The 27,574-nt window shown below is 40.7% G+C and overlaps 1 protein-coding gene across 1 annotated transcript; it reads right to left on the minus strand.

Annotated features, from left to right (window-relative positions):
- Positions 1–18,496: 18,496 nt before the first annotated feature.
- LOC133910091 (uncharacterized) lies at positions 18,497–25,477 on the minus strand. The gene is made up of 13 exons (XM_062352642.1): positions 25,131–25,477; positions 23,719–23,893; positions 23,337–23,420; positions 22,189–22,430; positions 21,861–22,104; positions 21,603–21,682; positions 21,411–21,495; positions 20,735–20,866; positions 20,526–20,639; positions 20,036–20,080; positions 19,372–19,453; positions 19,136–19,186; positions 18,497–19,046 (listed from the first exon to the last, which is right to left on the minus strand). The coding sequence occupies exons 1-13, from the start codon at positions 25,346–25,348 to the stop codon at positions 18,958–18,960; spliced, it is 1,641 nt and encodes a 546-aa protein (XP_062208626.1). The 5' UTR covers positions 25,349–25,477; the 3' UTR covers positions 18,497–18,957.
- Positions 25,478–27,574: the final 2,097 nt, after the last annotated feature.

Consider the following 27,574-nt stretch of genomic DNA (forward strand, 5'->3'; position numbering starts at 1 on the left):
GTGGCGATTCGTCCGCGCCTTTGGTTTGGTTTTCCACTTTGACCACAGCTCCAATCTGCAGGTTGCCTTCGGGCCTGTTTGGCGTATAAGATTGGAGATTCATGCTACTATGTAGAATTTGTATGATAAAATAATATGGTTTACATTTTTATTTTAATTTAAAATAAAATTCAGATGACTCAACTTACCTTAATGCTCAATCTATCCGTTGCTCCATATGCAAAATTTCTCACAGCTAAGTTTGATCAGCTCTTAAAAGAATCTTAAATCTAAAATCGTGCCAAACGAGACAAAGTCTGGACTTTAGACTAATGACATACCTAGTTCATAGTCACATGTTACCAAGGTTACGAAACTTTGACTAACTTGGAAAACTATTTAGTTTACGGCTATAGTCGTGACAAGATTTATTTTCTACTGCTATGGTCCTATGTGTCAGAGACTTCGAAAAAGTGTGTGATCCTATGTGTCAGAGACTTCGAAAAAGTGTGGTAAGATTTCTTGTTGCTGGCTAAATTGTAGCGGCTAAAATCAAAAAATGAATAATATACACATCATATATTATAAAATAGATAACATGATACATATAGTATATATATTTGGTACCTTATTTAACAAAAACGTGCTTTTGACATCTCATATGCCGAATACGATACTTTATACCATATTCGATACATGAGGTATCGAAAATAGCTATATTCGGCAAATGAGGTGCCGAATATAATATACAGTACCGTATTTAGTGCCTCATGTACCAAATACAGCTGCTAGCTATGCATCGCGCTCGAAAGAAAGAAGCTAAAATCATTATAAGTATGTATTTATATTTTCTATTTAACTCTTGATTTTATTTGAAAGTATAAAAGTAATCTAAAAAATTTAAATATTTTTATGAGTAAATTAGAGCTCACTAATAACCCGTTTTAATTATTTTGATCAAAAATCCTGAGCTAATATTTAATTAAAATTCTCCAAATAACTCTACTTTTACAAATTCTAGCAATTTTTAATGGATCAAATAAATTCCTAAAATATAAAAAAAAATCACTAATATTCTTGTGATGTGATGTACTAATTTATAAAAATATTTTTAACCCTCGGTTATTTGGTGAAAAAATGACTTCTTTTGTAATGCTCCATTTATATACATTTTTATCATTTCATGTGATATTGTCATGCACAAAACCTTAGTTCTAAGATCAATTCAAACATGTACAAAACCTTAGTTCTCAGATCAATTCAAACATGTTTCATTATATTCTCAAGAATTATATTCCACAGGACATACATTAACTAGCGCTGTTAGAGCATGCACCACCCTATTATATTCTCAAGAATTATACAGAACACAAGCACTAATAAAATGTATATGTAACAAACCCCTGACTAAAGAAAGTATCGCATGTTTGACCATCAATGCATCCACCTCAACAACAATGCTACCGATGCTCATCTCGATTGCATTTTTAAGCCCATGCAATAATGCAATTATCTCTGCTTGGAAGGGATCAAGCAAATGATCAAGGTGACCACGACCTGCACACTGAATGTCACCATCATTATCTCTGATAACAAATCTTCACCTACTAGAGCTCGTCTCTTTATTGAAAGAAGCATCAAAGATTAATTTGAGAAAGTCTGGTGTCGGTTTCTCCCGTCTCTTCTTCCACTTGATTCCTGTATGGATTTCTCGAACATAAACTCCATTAAATATGTTTTTGATGAATGATATATCGAATATGCATGTTAAATATGTAAACACGGCAACATATTATCTATTTTTATAATATACGGTATATATGCTATCTATTTTTTGATTTTTTGCGCTTTTGATTTTTAACCTTAAGACAAGTTTGACAAAATATTTTGGTTCGTATTAGCAACCTTAGGACATGAATTTTAAATAAACTGCTAGCCATTTGTGATCGATGTCAGACACACAGTTCGCAGTGTTGAACACCGCTCTTTCGGTCCCTGGCGCGTTTCTATTGCTTGTGCGTTGGGTGCTGTCGCGGACGTGGCAGATAGGAGCAACACGTCTCTACCCCGTCACCAGACCCTGGTCCGGCCCAGCGTCTTCTGCATGTGCCGCCGCACGCGTGAGACAAGGACCGCTAACGTTCGGCCCGGTCCCTACTAATTTTTGCTGAGCGGCTTTACTATCACTTTCCGTTCTGTTCCTGCCAAAATTCAGTTTGTCACAGCCAGCACACCCACGGCCGGCCCGGCAGTCCCCAGGGCTGCGGACATCTGCTCGTTTCCGCACACCTCCACGGCCGAGTTTTTTTTATTTTTATATTTTTTTTAGTTAAAATTTAAATAAATAGATTCCCGGCAAAGGTATTTACAAAACTAGGCGCCTACAACCCTCTGAGAGTGCGGTTATGGTTCCTAACCGCCCCTTGAGAGAGCGGTAGGCCTAACCGCCCCCTCAGAGGGCGGCAAGAGGGGCTAATCGCCCTCTCAGGAGACGGTTAGGGGCATTTTTTCCTTAAAAATATTTTTTTTCATTTTGTTCTCTAAAAATGTATTTTTTTAATTAAAGAAATAAAAAAGAAGGGGTGTAAGGAAATTAAGAATTTAAATTTGGAGTAGGTTATATAATAGCGGGAGAAAAAATCAGTAATTAGTAGTCGCAGCATTTTACGTGGGTATGGGGTGCGAATGAGGACAAACATAGTATTAAACATAGGGTAAAAATATTACAATACACTATAACCGCGACGACACGATGAGGAAACAAAGGTGGTATGTACGGTTCGCACTAAGACCTACTTATTAGTGCGCCGATCCTAATCATAACATGCCTTAGGGAGAAAAAGTATGTCGGGTTACATTAGATACTCTCTACTGCGTGCATCTAGGATACTTTCCCTTTCGGAGGGCATCGGGACCTACCGCCTTAGCACGGCGGGCTCTCTCCCACTTCCTTTCCCTCTCAGCCTCCCGAGCCTGAGCCACGGTACGGTTGTGCGTCGCCTTCCTCATACGCTCTTCTTACTCCCGCTTGAGGTGAAGTTCCTCTTGCTGTTGCTCGTACTCCCGACGTGCGTACGCTTCCCTTCTCCACCTCATGTTCATGTCGATCCACAGCTTCTGTGAGTCATTTTGCTCATTGTCGAGCCACTGAATAAAATCACAGAGCGGTGGAGGGGACTGAACAAATGGAACAAGATGAGCGGTTAGTAAAAGAGGGTGCGAAATCGAAAGAGATGAGGCAGATATCTGTTACCGTACCGATCGATAACCAGTTGTTGCATGGCGAGGCTTGTCATACTCGTAGTTGGCACATATGAAGAAGCGCAGCCCATAGGTGTATGAGATGTCCTGTGACTCGCGGAGCTTACAAAGGTCACCACATAAGCACATTGGTGGTTCGAGACCTTTAGGTATGGTAGTCCCCCAATGTTTCTTTGGTGGGCTCGATGGAGCTGAGGAAGACATTGCACTCGAGAGATATGAGAAATGAGCGATGCTTCACCGTAAGGAGGTTCCGCTATTTATAGTTGGGGGAGGCAGGAGCATTGGATTCGCTCGTGAAGAAAGGAGTGAGGGTATGGGTGTAGCTGGTGGGAGGAGCATCGGATTCCATCTTGAAGAATGGGAAAGTTGTGTCATTGCCCATGGTAAGAGATTCCACGTTTATTGGTACCCGTGTTGTCATTTACTGATTGAAAAAAGCTGGGTAGTGTTGTCACATCTTGTTTAAAGCCTGCGGCAGGAGGCCTGTGTTGTCAAGTCATGGTTAAAGTTTAGTGCTGTGGTCACTTCTTCATTGAACGTGTCTGAATATGAAATGCATTTACGAAATGCTAAGTCGACCATACAAAGTAAACGTGTCTTAATACATAGGAGTACATCACGAAGCGAATATGCATATGTTAGTTACATAAAATGTAAAATGCTACTCATGCCTCCCTCGTTGCCGTCGCCCGTGCGCCCCATCGTGGTCCCGATGCCGCTGGTTAACCCTCACGTGACCCTTGGAGTAGGTGAGGGGGTCGGGTGGACCGACGTGTCTGGTAGGCCTAGTAGGGACCACCGGTGTCGAGGGCTCGTCCTGCGTGGGCTGTGTCCGAAGGGGAGCACTGGAAACCTAGAACCGCTGAAGGACGTCGTAGTCAGGTGTGCCCCCGAAGAAGTCACGGACGATGTCGTATGCGGTGTCGGGGCCAGCCTCATCCTCCTGACTAGGGTAGAGGGGTAATGCTTGATATCATAGGAGCTGCCTGGATTTCTTGCATAAATTATGGCTAATTGACGAGGTAGATTGTGATACGAATCTTCATATGTACCGAACCTCATCTCAATAGCCTTTTGTTTCGCCCTCCATGCCTTCGCATAGTTTATTGTGTACTGGAACCTTTGCTCAATAGCACGGATTATTGATCGTGGCTCATACCTTAGGTTGTCCACAATCTCTCCGTACATAATATTTGCAATGAAAGCAGAAGACAGGTTCCGGTGGGCGAACTCTATTTCCTCAATGTGACAATTATGTTCCTTAACTATTGAGCATTGCCAGTAGTCTGCCCATTTCCCTCTGAATGCGTGCACCCGCCAAGGGCACTGAGGCACCAAGCACTTCACATCATACTCTCTTTTACTTGATTTAACAACCTTAAATTGCCTACGAAGAGACAACGACCAGAATTTCACTGCATCAATAACTGCCTCTTTTGTAGGGTACATAGCACCCTGTGACACCTCATTCTCATGGTACTGCCACGGTATCTGGTCAGCCTCGCTAACCACCAACTTCAAAAATTCATGATCCCGCCACTCTGCAGGAACTGGAGCATTACCCTCCTCATCAGAAGAATCCCCATCAGCAAGGCCTTCCTCCAACTCTTCATCCTCCAAATCCATATCTTCAATAATGCTAGGGATGTGCTCCCCTTCATCAGCTACACCCATCGGTTGCAGCTCTGGAACATCACCAACCTCCTCCCTAGACCCTACATTAGCCGCCTCCGACTCATCTTCCACTGCCTCACTTGGTTCTACTACTGCTTCTGCAGAGTTCACCTCATTTTGATCTTTCAGGTACGCCTCAGCTAACAAAACAAGCGGCAGACCACGTTCACAGCATATATCTACATACTGCCTCCAAGTTGATGTGGCTTCGATGGGAACAAGCTTATCAAAGTATCCATGACTAGCACGGCTCAGGACAGCTTTCAACTTCAGCTCATATTGCTGAGGATCCAGTTGGAAAAACCGCATGAGCCATTTGCACACACCCACAATAGTTCTCTCATTAGCTTTACTAAGCCCCTTCATGACAGGACGAAATCCAGACAGATCTACACCGTTGGGGCCGTACCTAATTTCACCCTCACCATAATATATCTGAAAAATTAATTTATCTGCCATCCCTGGAAACACCCGCAAATATAACCCATGTTAAGACAACAAACTATATTTCTGATTATCGGATAAAATAATTTTTAAATGCTACCCTAGGTTCGCAAATTATCATCTACTGTTGCCTCCTACGTCCGCAGGTACAAATAATATACTAAAAATAATATACTACAAATAACATACTGAAAATAACATACTAAAAATAATATTCTATATTGAACTACTAATTAACAACAATAAAAAGAAAAAAAAAGATTTACCCAAAATTTTCCTTCAAATCCGCGGCCCAAATGCAGCAGGGCTTCGCCGACCTCTCTTCCTCCCCTCTCCTCTCCTCTCTTCTCCTCTCTCTTCTCAACTTTTCCTTTTTTTCGGATTTTTATGATTTTTTGGTAAATTTTCGGCCTTTTTATAACAGAGGGCGCCGAGCGGGCGGTGCGGCCCGGCGGGCGGGGAGGACCCCTTACCGCCCCCTGAGAGGGCGGTAAGGACCTCTACCCGCCCCCTCAGGGGGCGGTAAGGCTCCGGGCCGGGCGGGAAGGCCCTACCCGCCCTCTGAGGGGGCGGTTAGGCCTACCGCCCTCTTAGGGGACGGTTAGGACCCGTAACCGCCCTCTCAGAAGTCTGCAGGCGCCTAGTTTTACAAATATCTTCGCCGGGAATCTATTTATTTAAATTTTAACTAAAAATATATATAAATAAAAAAAACTCTCCACGGCCAGCCAACCATGAGCTACGCCACGCAGCCCACACTGACGCGGGCGGCGTCTCTGCGTGCCCAGTCTGCCCGGGTCCGGTGTTCACGCCCCGTCAATCCCGCTCCCACCCGTGCCGGGCCCAAACTCTTCCTCGCGGCATCGTCGACGGGCCACGCATTGCTAACACAGTTCCCCTGCCTGTGGCCCCAAATTAAAGGTGTCAACCACAGGGAGTTTGTACTATAAATGCAAGACGCCCAGCTACTACTTTAAAGTGTGTTCATTTGTCTAAATATGTCTCAGTACGATTCGATGGATAATAATTTTAGTGAAAAGTGTGTTTTTTTATATGCATCTATAGTTCTAGTCTAGCCTAACGGATGTAAATATACACATTTAGTTTGGTCTGAGAGTAAAGCTCGATTCGAGCTTCATTCCACAGTCTAGTTCGTCGGATATAAATTTCTATATACGCTTATACAGATAGAACTACTTGTCAGTGTCACAAAATCATCTTCAGTCACAATCTCAACTTTTACATCTACTCACGCGACCTTGGATTCGGTCAACTAAATAAAAACTCAGTTCAGCTTGTCTAAATAGATACAAACAACTAAATACTATTCTTTTTAACAAATATAGTTTCGCTCAGTCTACTTCTGCTCAACCAGACTATAAAATACAACTCTACAAAACCCCATTCAGAGAACCAAATAGTCCCTTTGTGATCAAGTTTGTACTATTGTTGGAAAGTTCATCACCTGCCTCTGCAAGGGTGGGAGCCACACTGCAACGACATGGTGGGAAGGAGTGATGATGGTATCACGATTGCCGTACTGGATAGAGAAACTTGAGCTCTTTGGGTCATATTGAAAGATCCCCGTTTGATCACCGTCAGGCATGAATAGGTGAACCGCATATAGTTCATGATTACTTAATAATCATGTAACGTTGTAGCTAATCCATTCTACGTATGAAGTTTTTTTTTTGCATATTTGGCCCAATCAGAGGTTTAGAACACTTTTTTTTTTGCAATGTCGTCCCAATCTAATCTAATATGGTTGCATTTCTATTTATTAATTGCTTATTGTTGACTTTGATTCTAACCTTCACAAGGATTAAATGCAAATATTTGGTAATTGCTCGAAAAGTAGAATGGATGTCTAGCACCATAGATTCAGCTATGTTTTGCAGGTTTTCTAGGAATATAATCTATAGCAATATCTTCAAGGCCACCATCACACATCAGGAAAGATAATGCTAAATCGAGGGGTTCGTCACAAAAATGCCCTTGAGACGTCTTCTATGCAAGTTTATTCAAATGAAGATGATGCTCTACTTGTCGACATTAGAGGTACACATGTCCCTAGTTCTACATCGTTAGTCGTCACATAGTTTTGTTTGCCATGTTTCGAGGGCGGTGTTTGAATCATCATCTTCCAATAAGTAATTTGGTTTATACCATTGATGTGCATAGCAGTAGCACCGTGTCAGAGAGTGGCTGGAAACTCCCATTCTTCCATTTCCAGTGTGCAGCTGTGGAGGTATTTTTCTGAACCCTTTATTGAGTGCTAATCTCTAGCTAGTACTCCATTTTCATGTAATTGCTTCGAGTAGTAGTAGTAACAAACATAAGGTAGTATTGGATATGTATTGAACTGACTCTGAATGGCTTGGAGCAATGTCAGGTGTGATCTTAGTTTGTATTATGTACTCTACTACATTTGGTGTCTATTCCAATGTTGCCTGCAGAATTTGCTGCCAACAAGCAAGCACACATTGACAAATGTAACAAACAATTCAAACTAGATGCAAGACTATTAAAATCAAATTTAAAAGGCAACAAAAACATGGGTGAGATGAGAAAAGAAATGCAAAAATCTAGTAAGCAAAAAACAAAGGGAACCCTTTGTGCGTGATGCCATCATTGTAAGCGACGATCCAAACCCTTTTGTGCACGATCTCTCTGCTAGCGTTGACCATCATGCCTACCTTAGGGAAGAGTACATTAGCGTCAGGGTCCTTAGTGCATCAAACTGCTCAGACCTCGGGGTTACGGCCTCTAAACCCTTTGTTCAACAATGTGACGTCCTGGCATCGACCCGAGGTGAGGACCCCCAATGCGCGGATACAGACGTGGACGCGAATGGGCGCCATCAAGATATCTCAACTGGTGGTGAAGAAGACCCCAGATTCTGAGCTGAGGAATCACTTCATTGAGTTCCTCAACATGTATAAAATTTTCCCTCCTTAATCCCTAGTTTCCTCTCATTCTGCCAAAAAAATTGTGCTAATTGCGCTCGTGTACCCTAGTTTCCTCTCATTCTACGAAAAAACTTGTGCTAATCGCTCTCGTGTACCAAGTACACGATGCTAGTTAGAAGCACGCCTTTGTACAAGACCTCGGATCCTCAATCGGGCGTCAGGAGGCTCCAACAAGCTTCAAGTTCGGTTCAAACATCTCGTGGACAACTTAAGTATAGGTAAGGAGAAGAAGTTCTTAAACCCGTGTCTACGGATTGACAATGATGTCAGGTCAGTTTCATGTGATACCCAGCTCTCATTCCAAATTTATCTTCACTTATTCCGATAAAGCCATAACTAATGACCATTTAATTGTTACCCACCAGTAACAATTGGCTAGCTCTATCGATAAAAGACTTGTTGATAGGAGACATGCCAAAGGAAGATTGTGTGGATATGCAAGCGAATATGAATGGATCTACTCAAGTTCATTTTGTCGACAAGCCAAGAAGGTTAGGCTTATATACATGTGTGAACTCTACAATTAATGCCACTTAAACAATAATTAAATATTGCACCGCTGCAAAGTATTTATCGTTCTCCATAATATTGTATTGTTAATTTCTACTTGGTGATACAATTTGAACCACGTGACTCTAGCTAAACGATTAATAATTCAGCTGATAGGCTTAATCTGTACAGATATTATCACAACAACAAGACATGTGCTTAATAGTTCAAAGATCTTCTATCAAAATTTGTTAATTTCCACTTGCTCGTATCACCTGAACCATGTGATTCTAGCTAAACTATTCAATAATCTAGTTGATAGGCTTAAGCTGTATAGATATTTAAACTATAATATGGCTTATGCATACTACTACTAAGCTCATGTACATACTTCCTTCTATTGAAATTACCATAGCAATTGATCCATACCTTTTCATTTGCACCTCTGAATGTTTACTTCACTGCAGCATCTCACAGCTCCAAGACTTTATGTATGATAAGAGCCATCCTCTTGCAAGATGGATTTCTGTTGTGGCCTGACGTCATGACGTGTATGCCACAACAAGCCATTAGAGGTTTGCCTTTCAAGTTATTATTGTTGCATTGATGTCCCTGTTCAGGCAAGATAAGTGGTTCAAAGGGGACCTCAATGCTGAAGATATATTTAAAATGAACTTCCAGAGTTGCTACATTGCCAAGAGACCAAAGTCAATGTATTTTTCGATATCTTTGAACAAAGCTATCTAAAAAAAGGATAGAGAAGTCATGTCTGCAGGAAAAATCATGAACCTTACTTCACTATGGATTATGATGGAGGAATACTATGCTAATGATTTGGAGCTTCCAATGTATTTCACAACCTTGAAGGCTACTCTGAATTGTGTTAGATTAGACATGGTCAAGAAAGAGTGGTTTTTGCAATATCCTGAGCGCCATTTTGCACTAACATCATCCATGCGCCGAAAGAATTTCACATGTGAGGCTCATTGACTATGTAAGCAATTTATCCTTGGTAGTTCTGATGACATGGGCCCTATTTTTTTGTCCCGGTGACCACCCGGTGATGATCGAGAGTTTTGGTTAAGAGATTTTATTCGCAATGGTGTGTTTTGGTATGGTATCAATCTGGAGGAGCTCGGTCTTGAGGACATTTCTCAAACTATTGAGCTTTGCCAATATGGAAGAATACTTACATATGCATACACAGTCATGTAGACACCATTGGTGCAATTGTAGAATACAAAAGACATCTCATTGAACATTTCTCTAACCATTTGAAGAAAGAAACTACCATGACTAAGGTGCGGGGTGAGGAAATTGAGATAAAAGAGAACGATGAAGTAGAGCTATTTGCCTCAGTCTCTTTGCCACCAACTGAACTGAATGTGCTAAAATTTATAATGTAACATCACTAGAAAACTGGAAAGTAAGTCTATTTTTCTTTCACTCTTGCTAATTCCAATTTCTAAACTCTTCTCTAAAAAAATATGTTTGTTCAGTTATTTTAGATTTGAGAGTCTACAGGCATTTTACAAAACCTCATCAATAAATACAAGATATCTTTCCCCAGCTGATGTCAGAGTATGCACTGGAAAGTCGGGATGGTAGTTGTAGCATTATCAAGATGATTTTTTAGACAGCGAACTTGAGTAATAGTCATTGATGTAGGGTGGTAGCCTGGTCAACCTACTTGTTTATCTTTTCTGAAGTGGGATAATTGTGCCCATATTTTTTTTTAGTGAGTAACAGATTGTCTCGAGATGCTTCCACTAGATGTGTCAATAGGCACAAGAGAGGTGAAATGCACTTTATTTTTATTTTTTGTCAACACAATGAAACTATTTGCCATCCCTTTTTTGAATGTGTTATTTGTAAGGTCCCTGTTGGATTGGTGGAATTTTGAAGGATAGGTCAGTGCATGAATCGAGAAATCTCCATTCGAGCTTTTTCATACTGTTTGGAACACATGATTGAGCAATCTAGTTCCTTTGGAAAGTAGACATCTGGTCCGACAAAGGAAAAATTCCCATGACTCAAAAAGCATAGTTGTTGCCTAACAAATCAAAACATGAGCAAAAATATACACAATATTGACAAGCGAAATTTGTTGTACAACATTGAACTTTACTGGTATTTGCCATTTCACACCGAACATTGTTGAATTAGCTGTAGTACACTGCAAAATTATGTCTTGTTGAAATAACCGATGCATACTTGTTGGAATCCTCTACAAATATTTAGAGATGACAAGAGACTAGAGTTGTCATCCTTCATGGCAAAGAAATGAAAACTCTACAACAAGATATATGCCATGGAGAAATATCTAGAAAATAGATAAAGATGAGTAAATTTTCTAAAGCTAGATATTTCTTAGAGAAGAGTGTAGAATGTTGCCACATGGTAATTTTCTGAACCCTTTATTGAATGCTAATCTCTACGTGTACTCTACGCAAGGTAGTATTGGAGATGTATTGAATTGATTTGCAATGGCATAGAATAGTGTCAGGTGTGATATCAGTTTGTATTGTGTACTGTACTGCCCTTGCTCTCTATTCCAATCTCGCCTGCAACATTTTCTGCCAACAAGCAAGCACACATTCACATATGTAATGAGCAATCCAAGCTAGATGCAAGACTATTAAAATCAAATTTGAAAGGCAACAAAAACACAGATGAGATGAGAAAAGAAATGCAAATGTCTAGTAATCGAAAAATGAAGGGAACCCTTTAGTGCATGCTAGCATGATAAGTGGGTGGTAACGCCAACACCCTGGACCTAGTAAAAAAGAAAGAAAGGAAAGTTATGTACAAATATAAATATGGGTACAATCTGGACCACATGAGTTTAGATAAATAATTAATAATTCAGTTGATATGCTTGAGTTATCATGTGCTTATTAGTACAAAGCTCTTCTATCAAAATTTGTTAATTTCTACTTGCTAGTACCATGAGCTGTAAAGATATTTAAACTACAACATGTCATGTGCATACTACTTCTAAGCTCTGGTACATATTTCCTTTTATCAAAATTGTCGTAGCAAGTAATCCATAATTTTTCATTTGCACCTCTGAATGTTTACTTCATTTTGCAGGATCTCATAGCTCTAAGACTTCCTGAATGATTGGAGTTATCCTCTTGCAAGATGAATTTCTGTTGTGGCCCAGCGTCGTGATGTGTACGCCTCAACAAATTGTGGGATGTTTATCTTTCGAGCTGTTATTGCTACATTGATGTCCATGTGCAGACAAGATAATTGGTTCAAAGAGGACCTCAATATTGAAGAGATATTAATAATTAACTTACAAAGTTGCTTCATTACCAAGAGACCAATGTCACAGTTTTTTTTAGTTTTTTTGAACAACACTATCTAAAAAAAGGACAGAGAAGCCATGTCTACCGGGAAAGGCAAGAACCTTGCTTCAATGTGGATTATGATGGAGGAATATTATGCTGATGGTTATTTCTGCAATTTAAAAAAATCAGTATTATTCCTACAATTTTCATTAAAATAGTATTATTTCAAAAAATCAAGAGGAGAAGTTAGAGATGTCTCAGCTGAGAGATAGGAGTCAGTCTAGCTCTATGAGCTCACAACATTCAACAAATTTTAGTTTAGGTGTGATTGTAGGGTGAAAACACTAAGGTTTAGACCTGTAACCGAGGAGAACCTTTTTCCTCTAGATTTTTTAGATGTGCTAAGTGGAAGGTGAGCCAATTTTGTTGATTTTGATTTTTTGTTTTGCCTTTCTAGTTTTTGTTCATTATTGTGCTCTTGTACCGTCTGGGGTTGTTGGTTCATCTTAAGTGAGGATTATCTCCAAAAATATGTGGAGGGTCAGTTGCATGGAGATGGGGGAGGTGAAGAACAAGCTAGAGGACCTTAACTCAACTACAAGAAATGATATATTTGTGCAAGAGGATGACAATGTCAGCTGAAAGTGGACAAGAAGTATAGAATAGTGCGCAAGAATGAGAAAATGTTCTGGACATGAAGAGTTGTGTAGACAATGTAAAACTGATATATTGTGTCATGCTTCTTCTTTTTTATTTGTTATGTCAAAGTAATATAACCAGAATCGTGTACTAAGTATGAAATAAAACAAATGAAATATGAGATAATGCTCACATAACATGAACTATAACATTGCACTGCATTAGCATAACATATTCATCAGCACAATATAATACTATAGAAAGTCACAAATGTGACGGGATATCACATGCGACTGCCAAGAAACACATGTGATATCCACAATCACAAGACAATTTTTTTTTGGAGGTGGTGTGGTTGAGCTTTATCACTGACGGTTCTTCGCAGGAAACCATATGCAATAGGATGAATGGGAGATGATTATTAAATTGTCTGTGATAGATGGGATTATCACTAAATCTGCTTAGATGGTTGGGGAATCATCCATGATATCATTTTTTTAACCGTCTATGATAGCCCTGTTGAGGTAGTGATTACATGTTGAACATAGTAGATACTACATATTTCACTTAGTTCAGGTAGCAAAATACCCAGTCCAAGATCAATGTAACAAAATACTATATTACAACACAATGCCAGGTTTTCTCCACCTAGTTACTACACACATCACATAAGTTGTACATGCAACAACAAAGTACCAGAATTAGATACATGTCATCATATTCAAATGATGCAGCTACCTTGTCCGTGGTCTTGCCCTTGGCCTTCTTGGTGCCTCATGTGCCTTGGCCTTACACTCTGTTAGATGCAATAGGATTGGAAAATGAAAATAGCCTGTCAACATAACTTGAAAGTGGATGTGATAGTACGTCCAAGTGAAGCAATGATACCTAGATGACACATAAGAATCCTTTTTGGTATTTTTTGGTGAGGAAAGAGGAACTAAAGCTACACAATCATTACCATGGAGCTACCGAATAATTACTACCTTAGTCAGATGTAGGTCCATAGGGGCAATTGGGCAAGCTATGTCCCGATGGACAACACCTGCTACATTTGTGTTAGCTGGGGTGGGCTCAGTTTGTGTACCCTTAGCCGTAGGGATTTGTTCAATTCTTGCATCAGTAGGGGTAGGATAGCTAGATTCTGGTGGAACTGCACCTCTATTAGTGGGGTGCAAGGATCATATGAGTACAACTTTTGGTGGAGCTGCATATATATTTGGCTTTTTGGTAAGTTTTCTATGTTTTTTGCTTTCTCTAGGCTAGGGGTTACTACTAGGCCTGCTCAGAAGCAGCTCGGCCCAGTAAGTCCAACCTGACCCATGCCGACCAGTGCACAGGGCTGGGCTCGGACTAAACTTCACAGCTCATAGATTTTTTGAGCTATGCTTGGGCTTCAACAATATTTTCGAAACCCAGAAAAGCCAGAGTCTAGCCCAAAAAATGTTGGGTCAGGCTCGGCCTTAGAAGCCTGGGCTGACGTCGGGCTTGGGCTTATGGTTTTCTCATCGGGTTTTCAAAGCTTGGCCCGGTCTGGCCTTTGAACAGGTCTAATTACTGCCAAAGGGTCAGTGAAGTCCTGTATTTGAACTGAAACATACATATATTGCTCATCCTTCTTTAGAGAGAAAGCTTTCATTAGGTCCTAGTTCATCATCAGTTAACATAGCGCACATGGCCCGTTTAAGGCTTATATGTGATTTTGGTGATTAATGACAACATAGTCAATGAGACTAATATGTGTTAAAGTATATGCTTTAGTAGGTCTCACGGATGCAATAAAAGAAGAAGTCGCTGAAGTCGAAACAAAGAGATGAGTGAATTGGATTTGTCCTGTGAATTTTGATATGATCAAATAGGATGGATTTCTATACAATCATATAGAGCTATTTACAAGCTTTTCATAGAATCCAAGATCATCAATTGGAGTTTGGAGCGAAAAGTTATGCACAAAATACAAAGTGATAGTCTGCTAAAAAATGAACTCATAGGATAGTTCGATGCTCAGAAAAGAATTCACATCAGAGTATTTTGACTCATAAGAGGTTCTTCAGTTCTATACACCGGATGGTCTGGTGTTAGAGTGATATGCACACCGGAGCATTTTACAGAACTTATGCAGATCTTCAGAGGAAATGTTTGAACTTATCGGATGGTCCGGTGCTCAGAAGAAGTGTATATCGAAGGCATCATCGAAGCTTTTTCCAGAAGATTTTCCAGTGGAGAGATTTGCACACGCCGGATAGTCCGACGATGAGGAGTTGGCTATACCGAAGCATTTTCCAGGATATGTTGCAACGACTTGTCTAGTGTGGTTGTACACATCGAATAATCCGGTGATCAGAGGATCTACACGTCGGATAAATGCATAGTGAGAAGTGGTAAGTATACACACCGAATAGTCTAGTGATAGAGCTCAAAGTTACACTGGAACATCTGGTGTTCGCAATGAGTTTGAGTGTGGTTCTAATAGCTATTTTCTACTGTTGTACACGCTGGATGGTCCAATATTTGTATTGTTGTTGACGCCTGATCATCCGGTGTTCACAATCTTTTTGAGCCATTAGAGCAATGACTAGTTCGCAGAGTTGATGCTATAAATATCCCCCACCACTCGGCTATTTGAGTGTGCTGGAGTCCAAGAAAGCTCATAGACATTTAAGAAGACATCAAAGCCACAAAAATGCTAAAATGATCATCCAAAGTAATTAAGTACAAGATTAAGAGAATGATTAGTGCTATTGAGTCTAGAGAGAGTTGTTGCTAGGTGTTGTTACCTAGAGAGGGGATCAAGGAGTGATCCTACATTGTACCAGGAGTGATCCTACATTGTACCAAGTGGTACGCTAGTACCTTGGAGTCTTGGTGACTCGCTAGCACCGTGAGCCTTGGTAGCTCATACTTATTGACCCTCCGACTTGGTGTGGAGCGATGACAAGACTCTTGTACATGGACGCGGAGACCACTGCCTTAGTGGTTCAAGCTCCAAAGTGAAGACAGCGATAAGTGACCAGAAGAGAGACTTGTGGTGAGACCTTACCTTAGTGGCTTGGTGGCTCAACCAACTTAAGATCGAGGTGGCTCAAGGGTCATAACCAGGTGTCGTCTGGGAGCTATAGGCTAGGTGGCTGCTCCAACATAGACTAAAGATGGCGTTTATGCATCGATACCATGAGATAAAAATCTCTTATGCCGAATTTGCTCTCTTTATCATCTTTACATTTTCCCATTTATATATTTACAATCTATCTTTGCATGTTTACCTTCATAAAATAGTTTGCTAGGATTGATAATAGGTTGCAAACCTTTTTAAATGGTAGAGTAGACACACTAGATAAACTTAGAGCGTATTTAGATAGAAATTAATATAGGTTTATCTTGTGAAGTTTTTAGAGCCGATTAGTTTTAGGTATCCTAATTCACCCACTTTTAGAACATCATCGACCCTTTTAGTTAACAATGGCTCAAATCTAGGGCTATCCCTAAGGCTTTAACATGTTCTCATCGATGGGACCAGCTGCTGCGTGCGAGACTCTACCCCTCTGTAGAGAAAATGACCATATTAAGCTATGATTGTGATTTTGGTGGTTAATAATAATATAGTCAATGGGACTAACATATTTGTTAAGTATATATTTTAGTAGGTCTTATGGATGCAATACATAAAGAAGTCATTACAGTCGGGATAAAGTTTGATTGAATTGGAGAAGTCTCAGAAAAAATATACTCACCGAATGGTCCGGTGCTGGAAGAATTGTACGCATTGGAGCTTTGTGTCCAGAGGCAATTTTGCCTCATCAGATGGTCCGGTGTTCAAATGGGAAGAAGCAACGGAGCATTTCCAAACGAAGACGGAGAAAGATGACCTCACCAAATGGTCCAGTGCTCAAGTTGTACTCATCGGAGTATTGCACCGGCGTATTCCTTACAGAGAAGGTTGCACCCAGTTGAAGAATAAAGATCAACTCATCGGATAGTTCGGTGATCACAAAGATAGTTGTACCAGAGTATTTCTAGAGAAAATAAGAGAATGTTCAACTCACGAGATGGTCCGGTGTGAATAGAATGAACACCAGATGAATATACCAAAGCATTTTACACAGAGAGGCTGCAAAGGCTCAGATGGCTAAAGATAACTCACCGGAAGGTCCGGTGTTGGATTTGAAGGTATGCCGGATAATTCGGTGTCGACAATGGATTTGAGTGGGTTCTAACGGCTAGTTTATGAGGATGTACTTATCGGATAATTTGGTGTTAGTGCTTTTGTTGTCACTGGATCATCCAATGTTAATAATTTTTTCTAAGCTGTTGGGTTAATGACTAGTACGCGAGTTTGAGGCTATAAATACCCCTCTACTCAGTCATTTGAAGGTGTGGTATGCTGCTGGAGTCTAGAGGAAGCTTATACACACTTGAGAAGATATCCAAGCCACTAAAGTACTTAAAATGATCATCCAAGGCGACTAAGCACAAGATTAGAGAGTATTTAGTGCTAATAGGACTAGAGTGAGTTGTATCTAGGTGCTGCAGCTTGAAGAAGGGATCACATGAGTGATTCTAGCTTATACCAAGACGTATGTTGGCACCTTAGAGTCTTGGTGACTCATTGGCAAGTTTGTTGACCCTCCGACTTGCTGTAGAGCAGCGGCAAGACGATTGTGCGGAGATGCGAAGACCCTTGCCTTTCTGGCTCAAGCTCTGATGTGATCATGACGACAAGTAACATGAAGAGAGGCTAGTGATGAGACTTGCCTTGGTGACTCATCCGACTTGAGGCCTTTACATGGTGGTTTGATGGCTCAAGACTCGTAATTGGATGCCGATCAGGAGCATATTCTTAGTGGAGCTCCAATGTAGACTAGGAGTGACATTTATATCATCGATATCACAGGATAAAAATCTCTTGTACTGAGTTTGCTCTCTCTACCTTATTTATGTCTCATATTTACATATTTACAATCTACTTTTGCGTATTTATCTTCTTAGAATAGTTTGCTAGGATTAAATATATGTTGCAAAACTCTTTTGAACGGTAGAGTAGACACATAGGTAAACTTAAAACCTATTCGGATAGAATTTGATGTGTTTATCTTATGAAGATTTTAGAGCCAATTAAATTTTAAATATCCTAATTCACATTCTCTTAGGACATCACCGATCCCTATACACCCTCCGCCGTTGGACGATGGCATGTTTGACGTAGGGAGAAGCAGGCCAGCCGGAGGAAGAAAGCTGAAGGCGACTGGATCTCCGGATCCAACGGTCAAAAATTAAAGCACTGGTCACCCAATGCCATGTAGACGCCAAAGTTCACGATTCTTTTTTTGAAGTCCAATTAGCTAATTCAAAAGTTGAACACATAACTCAACAGCTCCCAAATACCACCAGGCGCACGATGCTTTGGGGCAGGTCTGGTCGCGCGCGTGCTAAAATAAAATATGATTGGTGACGCCTTGTAGCCTGACGTCGACCTAACCTACTATGTCCATCGTGCATTCGTGCTCCTTGCAAACGTGATGGCAAACCTAGCGGGGTTCATGTGGCGGATGTATCTGAAGAAATCAATCCATCCAGAGCCAAATATGCAGCATAAATGCGACAACTTATCTTAAAAGAGAAAAAAGGGGTGAATTTCCAACAAAAAATAGGTCAAGGTTCGATACATCAAAGAGGTATAAAGGGTGGATGACGCAGTAAACAAAACTAAGTTTCTGTGAAGGAGGACCTCGGATCAAAAAGCCAAGGCTCGAAACAGAAAATTTCCTGATATACAACAGCTCTGCCTCTTCACTCAGAATTGAAAATTCCTGATACATGCCAAACACCACCAACAGCGATAGCTAGAATTCCTGTCACAAGAACACTATCTTAATTTCTTTCCATGATCAAATGTTAGCGGACCGGGAACTGCCACAAGAGAAGGCCGCAATTTGCTCTGCCAACCTGGGCAGCCAGCCGCAAGGTGCAATTTCTCCAAAACCTGCCCCCATGTCCGACGAGTACTTAGTCCATGGGCTTTTTGTTAAAATCCTTAACATACTATTTTACAACTAGAAGCTTTGTTGGATTTCTACAATATACTCACGGACAATTAACAATGCAGAAACCTAGCTAAAAAGAGCAGGTTGTCTAGATGAAGCCACATCATTTATGCATTCACATGCTGATTTAGTTCAAAAATTTCCAGAGAACAACACTGGAGATTAGGGAATCATTGGATCACCAGAAGAAATTGTGTGCATGTGTGTGTCCCTTCCGTTTGGTTCTATAGGCGAATCCATGCCCGTTGGTCCTGAGATTGGAAATATCCGGATAAGATAATAGCAGATGGAGGCGGTGGTTGCAATAAAGGTTACATGACACAAGCAAAAAGTATGTTACCGAATATTGAGCCAATAGAGGGCCTTGTTAGGGATGAATTCCTTTGCAGATCTGCATGCATTATAGTTTCATAAGTCATAGCAGTATATAATGATCATCTACATGTCATGGACACACCTAGCAGATACTGGTAATTCCATGGATAGGTAAGCTTCATAAAAGAATGAATATGCTTGGAGAATTCAACATGCATCCAATTTCTTGGTGGAGTAAAAATGTCATGAGAAGATACAAACCTGAACGTTTTATTCCTTTCACAGCATCAAAGTTTTTGTATGTATACCCCACAAAGCTGAGATCTTTGGAATTTAGCATCGTCTGTAAATTTGTTCCACCAAAATTACATAAGAACTTCAATAGTGCAAAGGGGGACATACATGCATATCGATGAGGTGAAGATAAGTTCTACTAATTTTAGCAGGTGGTTTGAACTTTGAACTACAATTAGAAACACTAGTCTAAATAGCAGCCACTATAACCTTGATAGGTAGCAGAGTTTACCACTAATACATGTGCGTAGCAAGCTGATGTAGTAGCTAAGCGGGCTTTGAAACACCACACAATAAAAAGAAGCTATATAACAGTAATAGTATGCTCTATTGTTCTATACTTCTAAGTTCTAACACATAAGAATATGGTAATCCTCAATAGAATAGAATAGAATTCTTCTTATGACAGCAAGAATATGGTAATCCTCAATAGAATATAATTATTCTTATGACAGCTTATACCAACATAAATAGTAGGTGTGAGATACTCGTAACTCGATGAAACATAAACGCAGAGAAACGATTTAGCAACATATTTAGTAGGTTATAATGCAAAAGACATTAAATATAAGAAATGCTGTGCTCTTTTGTGCTCTTACACTAGTTTGTGAACCTCAATGTAAATGCATACCTTTCTTGAGTGCCCGGAACCTGTTCTGATTGGAGGATTTTCCAACTGCGACAGAGAATCAAGAAGTTGGAGGAATGGAATTCATATGCCAAAAATAAAATATACGAGAAAATTAACAATACTGCACAGCTCAAAAAGCAGAAAATTAGTAATCACAGCTTTATCAAGCAAATTCGAAACAAGAACATGTTTATGCACATAGCCTCAATGCCTCATACATGAAAATGAAAAGGTATTAATGCTCCTTGAAGTTGGAAGAAAGAGCAAGAAAATCAATCAAATAATGCCAGCGGACTCAGTCAATAAATATCTTGCTGTCCCAGAATTCCAAAAGGCAATACTTAATTGTTGCATGGATATTGACAAGGTTTACAGTTTGACAACTTGCAGAATAGGAAACTACTAAGAGTAAACTGATTCAGTGAAATGTTGGCTGGAGATAAAGAATTGCGGAGCAGTAAAAAAACTGAGTGCAAAGGGATTCACTTACTTCCTCAAACTTCATAAAATTCTGTGTATCCAGTTCATCATTGACTTGAGGCTTAAATGCTGCTTCCATTTCATAAAGTTTATCCCATGCAACTCCTCGGAACCAAGGATGGGCCTAATGGTAAAAGAGATCATCTAGTAAACATAGCAAAAGAAAAGTCTAAACAAGAGCTATAAGTTACATTATTTCTTCTGTGCTAGCAGTGCTACCTTTATTTGATCTGCTCCTGCACTGCCAAGCCTGTGGTCAACATCACATAATAACCGGCAAATGAGATCCCTTGCTTCGTGAGACAACCTTGCATCCTCGGGAAATTTCAAATGGTTTCTCCAATGCACAATCTAGAATAATGAGAAAATAGATGTCAATACAATCCCTCCAAAAAAAACGGCAGCATAAGCATATAATGGTTCATACATGCAAGATTGTTAAACAGGTTATATATCCCTAAAATGGTTGACAACAAACAAGAACCTCTCTTTTAGTGATTTTTCTTTCTTTCTTGAGATCAAAACAATTATGCCCCTTCAATCAGGTGACTACTTTACTTGAATGATACAGTACTATAGTACTAGTATGCATCTATCAAAAACTCTGTGTTGCATTCATTACAAGTTTTAATGAAATTTATCATAAACGTAATAACATGCCAAAATAAATGGAACTTGTTTCCCTAGCTTAGGTTTGTCATGACTCATGACCCAGCTTGAAGCTAACTTATTAGACAATCTCCATAAACTGTTGGGAAGACTAAGCCTATAAGATACAGCCTGCTGTCATTAGGTTCTCAGCTCGCAGCTTGAACTTAAAAAATAAGCTAAGAAATAAAGCAGTTTTCAGTGCTTATTGGTCAATTTTAGCAAAATGTACTGGGCAAAAACAAACCTTTCGACATGTAGTTATCGGATCATCAGCATAAAACGGTGGATACCCAACAAGCATCTCATACATGATAGCACCCAGGGACCACCTGAGGGGAAAAAAGATTACAATAAAATAATGGTTATTAAATTCAGACCTAAATAAGAGTCTTAACATTAACTCTCATCATGAAAACATTATTCCAATATAGTATACCAATCGCATTCCATTCCATATCCCTTCTTTAGCAGAACCTCTGGAGCAATATAGTCTGGCGTCCCAACAGTTGAGAATGCCTGTGTGACAACATATATTTGAAGTAAGAAAAGCTACCATGAAACGCTAAGGTTGTACAGTGTAGGCACATCATACTATATTTTCTGACAAGTGTCTGTGCAAGATATTATGCAAGCAAAAGAAAAATTATACTGGACTGATATGACGCCCAGTATGTAAAATGTAAAGCAAGTATACCAATTTTCTCCTGTTCATCTGCCAGTGCTGAAGCTGTTCATGTTGACTTCTCCATCTTCTACCATTTGTAGTATCAGACAAAGAACTATCAACATCCATTGATTCCCTCAGGTTGTCTTCACCCATAGGTTCGTCTTCATTCAAGGTTGAGAGCTTTGAACAATCGATTGGCTTGCACAGCCCAAAATCTGACAGTTTCATATGACCATTTTTGTCTAGAAGCAGGTTATCAGGCTTAATATCTCTGCAAATGATAACAAACCAAATACATAAATCAGCAAAATAGAGAACTAAAATCTATTACATGTTTTAAACAAAGATATGTAACCTGTGGATGTAGTTATGTTTATGAATGGATTCAATAGCAAGGATTGTCTCAGCAATGTAGAATCGAGCCACATGTTCTGTTAAGGTATCCTCTCTCATGAGAAGGGTCATGATATCACCACCAGGGAGGTACTCCATAATAAGGTAAAGGTACTCCGCGTCTTGGAAAGAATAGTAAAGCTTCACAATGCAATGACTAGCAACTTCAGCCAGCAAGTTCCTTTCAGCTCTAACATGCTCCACCTAACAGAGAGATTAATGAAACTCATTATCTCCAACTCTCCAATAATAGACAGCAAATAAAAATTTATGGTAAAAAACTTAAGTCGTTAAATGGTCTCTTGACAAACACCAGAGTAATTCTGATAAAAAGAACTTTCAACCACAAATAAAAAAGGTGGGGCCTTTAACTGTAAACAGCATTTCCTGAAAAGGACCATTCCAATCTCAAGCTGATTATTTTTCTTTAGCGAAGTGGCCCTACCAAACCAATGTTCTAGGGAGAGAGATTTTACAAACTATAATGCAGTACAATGTTATTCCAGCAAATAATAATATAATAGTGTGATTGTGTCAGAGATATTATCAAATGCCCAAGTCCAATAATGAAAAAACAATCAGACATCAGGGTAAAGCATCTAAGGAACCTTTGTGGGTTCATCCAAACAATTCGGAGCAAACAAATATATCAAATGTCAGACTGATCTCAAACAAAGTTCCTGTCCACTAAATTAAGATAATGGAATGGGTGTCAAGTATATGGAAAATTCTGGATGGCAAAATATAAATGAGAACTATCAAGCTCTGCAAATTGACCCTCGTAGCTTTAAGTATGATACACATGTTTTGGATTTCCTAATTCTTTCACAGATTTACCACTTTACGATTGATATTAACAGTGCCTGTGATACGAGAAACTGTGGGGGGCGAACAGGATGTGGGTGTTGTAGATGACTAACCTAAATGATCGCATTCATCATTTCACTGTCTGTTGGTTGTCCTAGATAGAAGGAAAGTATTGTGAATGGGGAAAAAACTCACAGAATAGTAAGGCACCTTCATACATAATTAATATTTACAAACTGTCAATGCAGTCACAATAGCTATAAAACAGAAACCTGAAATAGCCAGAAATGAGAGTAATCTTACTTGGCCCCTGACAACCATATCAGACTTCTTCAGTTTTTTCATTGCAAAAATGTTGCCAGATGTCTTCTCTCGACACAGTCGAACCTGTCATATACATTACAAACACCACGAAAACTCAGTAGAAAGGAGATTAAAGGCAACAGTGACAGTTGCAATGCAATAAACATTTGCTATTCCTCATAGAGATAAAACATGTCTGGTTTTCCCAAGAGTTTAAGCACTTATGACACAGGAAACTACTCCAAGTAACTACATGCACCACCACCACAACTATCATAGGTCCATAAATAATGAAAAATATGTCCTTAGCAAAAATATAAATATAGTATTAAGCAAAAATGCTACACATGGAAGTGCATATGTTGAAACTCAATTTGCAGACCTCTCCAAAAGCGCCTCTCCCAATAATGGTGAGCAGCTCAAAGTCATCCACACAAATTTTGTGTCTTTTAAGTCTAATGTATTCAGTTTCCTTTCTCTCCAGATCTTTTATTAAATTGATTTGCTGCTCCTTGGGGACTTGAGAAGAAGCTAGCTGTCTCTCCAATTTAAAGCGCCTGCAATGTATTAGATTTTGTTAAAGTGATAAGATGGGAATAAAAGATAACAAAGGTCATGATCTCAGGGGTAAATAACGATCTGCTTAGAATAGATTGTAATATCAAATGTGTGCTCGTGATAGTATACGACCAGCATCTGATGTATTGCAAAAGAATTCTACTTCGATATACATCCATTTAATGTTTGGGAATGAGTTTATTCTCATTGTTTCCTTTCAACAAAAAGGAACAGGGGATCAATTTTTTTTCCCTTGGTCAAAAAAAGGTAAGCCAAAGCTGGAAATGTTATGATGTACATTGATGACTTCCCCCATAAGGTAAATTACTGGCATGATTAATAGAACAAGTGCATCCATAAAAAGCACATCATCATCCACCATCTATTCATGAAAAGATCAAAAAAATGTTAAATAGTCCACATGCAGTTCAAAACCACCACGTAACAAGCTCTAGTTACTCAAAACGATTTGTCTTATTGTGATTTGAAACCAACACAAATAACTCTGATTGCACACTATCGCGCCACAAAAAAAGGCAAACAAAAGGAGCATATGCGACAAACTTTCATGCCACTTTACAATCTTTAGGACAGATGCAATTGCAGCATTGCCGCATCATTTTTGGTGCACTTCTCCTCTAACAAGCTTCTCAACAACAGCGCTCAAAGTACCGTTACCCAGATAGTCAAACAGTAGGTAGCACTACAATGTACAAGCTCAGCACAATGGCTCCTCACGCCAAAAGAAAACTACTCCACACCAGCGATTTGAACTTGTTTCGCCTAATGCATTGAGCAGACACTAGACATTCAAAAACACCTACCAGAATCAGCTCCTCCCCATCCCCGAACTATCCATCACAGCTAAACCATGCAACTCCGACATCAAATTGCAGACCGAGGTGAACAATCCGAGAGTCTATAGCGGTATACCACAACATACTAAATCGCACTACACTAGAAATCCTGAAATCATGGCCAGCAAGCTACTTGTACTAGTAGTAGTCCAGTACACACGTCCCACTACCCCGCATTCCACAAGCACCCACCTCAAGTTTGCACCCAAATTTCGCAGCTCGAAGGCCCAAGCTCCAGCGGCGCAAGCTCGAACCACGCCCAACCCAGCTCAAACCCCTCGATCGAGCTCGCAGCGCGCGAGATCTAGCCCAAGCCCACGCGGCGGCAGCTAGAACTGGAGCACGGAAGCGAGGCCAGGGGCGGGGGGCGGATCGGTACCTGTCCTTGCGCTCCTGGATGTTCTTCATCTGCGCGCGGTAGTGGTTCTCGATGAACTTCTTCGCGGCGGCGACGCGCTCCATGGTGAGGGTGGACCCCACCGACTCGGCCTCCCCTTCCCTTTCCTCCGCCACCGCCGCTAGCGGCTCGGCCGCGCCGCCGCCGCCCATCGCCACTGCGGCCGCCGGCTGCGGCGCGTCCGCCATCTCGCTCTCCATCCCCACCCACCTTTCGCAGTCCCTCGCTGACTCGCTGTCCCTCTCCCTCCTGCCTCGGTGCTCTCCTCTCTCTACCCTTTTTGCCCTCGGTTTCTGGGGCTCGGTGCTCTCCTATGCGGGCACTTGTCGCTGTGCGCGCGGGGTATATTATATATACAGCGCCGGCTCGGGTTAACTAATCAGGTTTCTCGTGGGAGATTAAGAGGCGGGTTAGACTCGCTGGAGACAGCCTCGCAATGATACAGCTCGAGCTTCTTCTCTCCTTTTTCCTTTCACTTTTTTATTTGTCTTTGCTTGCATTGAGCGATGGTCTCTTCTGTCATGTCTAATGGTGTATAGCTGTATGCACGTAGAAAAGAGGAGGCGCACGCCTGCATGCGTGCTTTAATTTGGAGTTTTCAGATGGATATACACCGATAAGTTTTCCCTTTTTTCCATGATAATATATGCACTAAAAAAGATATGAGCAATTTTCACACCTGAAATCAAAGTGTTTCTCTGGCCTTCTCTTTTTTTTAAACCTATTACAACACGTAAAAACCTGCAAATATTAACATCAGCACATAAACACATTCCTACATCATCTATTAAAGATTAAAGATACAAAACCTAGAGGTTAATAGAATCACTACAGACACATCGTTGTCGATGAACATATCATCTATCATTAAAATAAAACCATATGCCGGCTCATCACTCAGTAAGTAAATAATATATCATAGTTACCTAGGGCTATGGTTGTTCGTTGCTATAATTATCACATGATGGAAAGTTAGAAACCCCTTGTCAGTAAGTAAATAATGGTAATTTCCTCTTACAGAGTAGGAAACTAATGGTTACAAGCATGGTTCAGTAATTATGCAGGCTATCCTCGTCCCTTTTTTTGGCCTCGCTAAATCCGGCATGCCCGAGGACACGACCGTCCACGCCGGGTCCGAGTCAGGTCGCCCCGGGCGGCCGGGAGTGCGCCGACGAGGCGCGTACGTACGTGGCAGGTACGGCGAGAGAGAGAGAGTTGTCGTGTCGGTCGAGGTCGTTGTTGAACGAGCAGCTTTTATGGCCCCTTGACGCGTTCATTGAACTGACTCGATCGAGTCGGATGGTACGATCTGGCTCGGGGCAGTCACCATGGGACCTGGCAGCAGCTAGCCCGTCTAGTTTGGGCCACAGGAAGAAGCAAGCGACAAGTAGGCTCGTTTTGTCGTGTTGCTTTCAAGTCCGAACTCTCAAGTGTCCGTCTCGTCGGATGCATGACGTGCCAGCTTTCTTGATTCGCACGTAGAAACAAGTTTTCCTTTCTCCTAAGATTCTCCCAACCATTTCTCATCGCGGTTCTTATTCCCTTCCCGACAGAAAAATACCACGACGGAATTAAGTCGCCGGCTTCAAACGTCTCCTCGTAGGCCAGCGCCAGACAGGATAGGAGAGAGATTTTCACAGTGAAAACTCCATTACTATCTTTCCACATATATGGGTCGTAGGGTAGGAGGTGACGGTTGCGGGTGTGTGCTCGGGCGGAAGAGGCGGAAGTGAGGAGCGACGATAGCGGTGCGCGCGAGGGTGAAGGAAGGTTGGTGATGACGACGAGGGGATCTCGGAGGTAGAACTAGGTGCATATGTGGATAGAAGCGGCGACATCACCGAAGGTGGCACGATGGTGACGTGGAGCAACGATGGAAGGTACGGAACATTCTTCCATAAATCATTTCGGATCTATTGATATCGCGGTAGAATAGGCAATCCAGTGTACGAGTGTGGCAGCAGGTAGCTCCATCGATAGGGGAGGGGAGGGTTCCGGTGGAAGGTTTGGAGGTGGAGGCGCCAGAGCACGAGCACGTTTCCAAGCCCAGCTGGCTACGCAGGCAGCCGTTCTCTGCAACCACATGCCCAAGCTGATGATGGTCTGCTTCGAGATCCATTGCGTGCGGAGGAAATGGAACATTTTAATAGCCAAAATGTTAAAAAATTAATTTTGTTTGTGAATTTCGTAAGTAAAGAGAGGGATGAATAGAAAATTTAATATACCATCCGTTGTTGCCATGATATGGCACAAGATCTGAAGGAAGTTTATAGCTCATAGTCAATTGACAATCGATACTATTTCTTGGAGAATATCGTCAGGAGGTTTCAACATGCCTTCCTGCATATACAAAGATACTTTTAGTAAGTTAAAAATGTTGTATTGGGTGCTTATAGAATTAAGTATGTAAGAGTTTTTGGCATATC

The sequence above is a fragment of the Phragmites australis genome, chromosome 1 (assembly GCF_958298935.1).
Source record: "Phragmites australis chromosome 1, lpPhrAust1.1, whole genome shotgun sequence".
NCBI classification, from domain to species: domain Eukaryota; kingdom Viridiplantae; phylum Streptophyta; class Magnoliopsida; order Poales; family Poaceae; genus Phragmites; species Phragmites australis.

Coding starts and splice junctions, on each gene's coding strand:
- LOC133910091 (XM_062352642.1), bottom strand. CDS start 25,348: ATGGAGAGCGAGATGGCGGACGCGCCGCAGCCGGCGGCCGCAGTGGCG. Junction 23,894..25,130: donor ATCCAGGAGCGCAAGGACAG/GTACCGATCCGC, acceptor AATACATTGCAG/GCGCTTTAAATTGGAGAGAC. Junction 20,867..21,410: donor CGATAACTACATGTCGAAAG/GTTTGTTTTTGC, acceptor TCATTATTCTAG/ATTGTGCATTGGAGAAACCA.